General features: G+C 56.4%; 1 protein-coding gene across 2 annotated transcripts in view; it reads right to left on the bottom strand.

Annotated features, from left to right (window-relative positions):
* ZFPM2 (zinc finger protein, FOG family member 2) overlaps nt 1-2044 on the bottom strand; it is a 306491-nt gene extending 304447 nt beyond the window's left edge. For both annotated transcript variants that reach the window (XM_058833173.1, XM_058833174.1), the window contains exon 1: nt 1042-2044. In XM_058833173.1, coding sequence (XP_058689156.1) covers nt 1042-1081 — 40 coding nt within the window. In that variant the 5' untranslated portion in view covers nt 1082-2044. The remainder of the gene's footprint in view (nt 1-1041) is intronic.
* Nucleotides 2045-2814: the final 770 nt, after the last annotated feature.

The following is a 2814-nucleotide window of genomic DNA, read 5'->3' as shown; positions in this document are numbered from 1 at the left end:
TTATTCGACAGGAAGCTCATTTTCTTTTTTTATAAATCAGTCTGCCAATTCATTATATATTCCATCTGAAGCAGGCTATCAATAAGCATTCAGAAATCAATAAGGAAAATACTACTGAAAGCGCTTCTCCACGTCCCATGGTAGTTACTTTGAATGGAGTTCTGTAATGCAGAACATCAATGAAAATCAGACCAGTGCTGCTAATTTTACAATAAAATTATTTATAGCTCCTATTTGGAAACGCCTGACACTTCTAGTCCCGACAGCTAGACTTGCTCAGATGAATAAACTAAAGCACAAAAAGTTTATGGAGTGAAGACAGTCGTGTGTCACAGGCAAGCGAAGTGAACTATGAAGCATTACTAGGCAGCGTATCTTCAACTGAAAGCCTACAGCACACCTGTTTCTCGACACAGAAAACAGCTCAAAAGTGTTAAACCCCCTGGAAGGGCCAAGGCGAGCGAGCGCCTGCGGTGTGTGTGCAGTGCGAGCCCCGGCGGGGGCGGCCGCGGGCCCGGGGGCACGGCGGGGCCGCTGCGGCGCGGCGCTGCCCACCGGCTCCCCGCGGGAACTTGCTCGTCTTTTCCCGCAGACAGTTTCTGCGATCCTCCGGTGCTTACTGCAGCCCAGGCTCGGCATGGGTCTGCGCACACGCGCTAGGCGCAGAAAGTTGCTGAGTGGCAGGGACGGTGTTCGCAGGCTGGTTTGTGTGCTCTCCCGGCGCTAGTTCAACTTGAAAACACATGAGCGATCCCACTCCGAAACACGGAGCAATAGTTTGAACAGACTACGGGGCGGCAGCATGAGCTCCAGAGGAACGAATAAAACCGAGACAGTGAGGAGCCTGCTCAACCCGCACCGGAGCAGCTCCCGGCTTTCGCTCACATCCCCTTTCTCCCCATCCTCAGCCTCTCTGGCAAAGTTTCATCAGCGGTCCGTACTCCGGACCCCCCTACTGCTCCCCACACCCCCTTCTCTCGCGTCTCCCAAGAACGAGATAAATAAAAGTCTGTTAGAGGGAGCCCCCCTCAGGAAACTTACGTTTGATCTGCCTGGGTTTGCTCTGTTTCCTTCGGGACATGCTGCTCGGCTGCCGCTCCTGCCTTGCTCCAGGTACAGGAGTGGAGCTGGGAGGGGACGGGGGTGGAGGGAGGGTGACAGATCAACACACGGGATTCATAGAGAAGCCGGTGGCCGCCTTGAGATGCAAAGTCAAATGACAGAAAAACAAGGAGAAGGGAAAGAGTGTGTGCGCGCGTGACGGAGGAAGAGGGGAAGAGAAACGGAGATTGGGGTGGGTGAGACGGAAAGCGAGAATGAGGGGAGAGAGAAGCAGAAAGAGCGGAGGGAGGGAGCAGGGGAAGGAGCGAGGGAGGGAGGGAGGGAGGGAGAGAGGAGGAAGGAAGAGAGGGAGGGAGGGAGAGAGGGAGGGGAGAGCTTGGCTCCTCGCTCTCTCTCTCCCTCTCCCGCCCGCTCTCTGCCGTTGCCGCGCCGCCTCCGCCGCCCGCGCCGCGCTCCGCTCCGACTGACAGGCGGCAGGAGGTGCCGGCGAGGGAGGGGGCGAGGGAGGGGCTTTCCGGGACGGGGGGGCGGAAAGAGGGGGGCGTTTGTCCGTCAGGCTTGACGGGCAGTGGCTACTACCAGCGACAAGTCCGCATGCAAATCGGCTCCTGCCTCTGGGGCACGGGCTGTCGAGGCGGGAGGCTTCAATCGTCCCGGCGCTGCCAGGGCTTCTGGTGGCGGGGAGAGCCGCAACTTTCCTGAGAGAGGCACGGCGGGCGAACGGGCGAAGAAACTCGGTGCCAGCAGGCAGCGGCCTCGCAGGGGATCCCCGGGGCGTCCCGGCACAGCCGCCGCTCCTGCGTTCCGCCCGCAGCCTCGGCCTCAGCGCTGCCCGCGGCCGGAGCCAGCGCTGCCCGCCGCGCTCCCAGCCCGGGCGGTCCCGCACGGCCCCAGCCCAGGCCGGGTTTCCCACCGGCCCCTCCGGACAGAGGGGTCCCGCTGCGCCTCACAGGTGCCGCCCGGAGCCCGGGGCGCTGCCTGCGCCGAGGGACGGCCGGCCGGCCGGGCGAGCTGCCAGAGTCCTTCCCTTGCGGTCCTCTGGCCGCTTGCACTCAGCTGCGATAGCCTGAGGAGTCCTGGCTGTGCTGCCATCGCTCTCCCCCCGCGCCCCCGAGTGCTCGGGTTTTGATTCGTAGGTGAGCGAGGGAGACAAGCCGGCCGACCGACTCCCTCGGCTTCGTTAGTTTCGCCTTTCTAAACAATGATAATAGGGAACGTTTTTTCTTGCACGGTAGAAGCCAACATTTGACGCTCCTGTTACTGACACCACTTAAGTATTTGGACAAAGCTAAAACTATTAGCAAAGCTCATGATTACAGTCTGTGTCTTTGTACAAAATTTCTCTTGAACGTTCTTGAATAATCTCATTTACGCATATAGTTGTAAGTGACCCACTATGAACAGATCAGACTGTATCTCAGTGCCTTGCCAAGCTTTGCACGCCCATTACCACTTTCTCAGTGCTGTCAAACACTAACTTTTAAAAAAAAATTCTGGAAAAAATAAAGCTATCCACACAAACAAAAGAGAATCAGCCTGATTTCGTGGATGCCAAGGAAAGATATATGATACTGAAATGTCTTTATTACTGTAGTTCCAGAAATTTCAGATCTGACACATGAATGTAATACAACAGGAAGTATTCTTAGATCTTCACTAGCAGGATTTATGTTCAGGTAAACTGTTTAGCATTGCTTTCAGTCTTACCTCTGTGGTCAAAATACTCTCGACAGAAGCAGTTTTTGACTTGAT

Source organism: Poecile atricapillus, chromosome 2 (genome assembly GCF_030490865.1).
Source record: "Poecile atricapillus isolate bPoeAtr1 chromosome 2, bPoeAtr1.hap1, whole genome shotgun sequence".
Lineage (NCBI taxonomy): Eukaryota > Metazoa > Chordata > Aves > Passeriformes > Paridae > Poecile > Poecile atricapillus.
The sequence above is the reverse complement of the archived record's forward strand: the minus strand, read 5'-3'. Positions and strand labels throughout refer to the sequence as shown.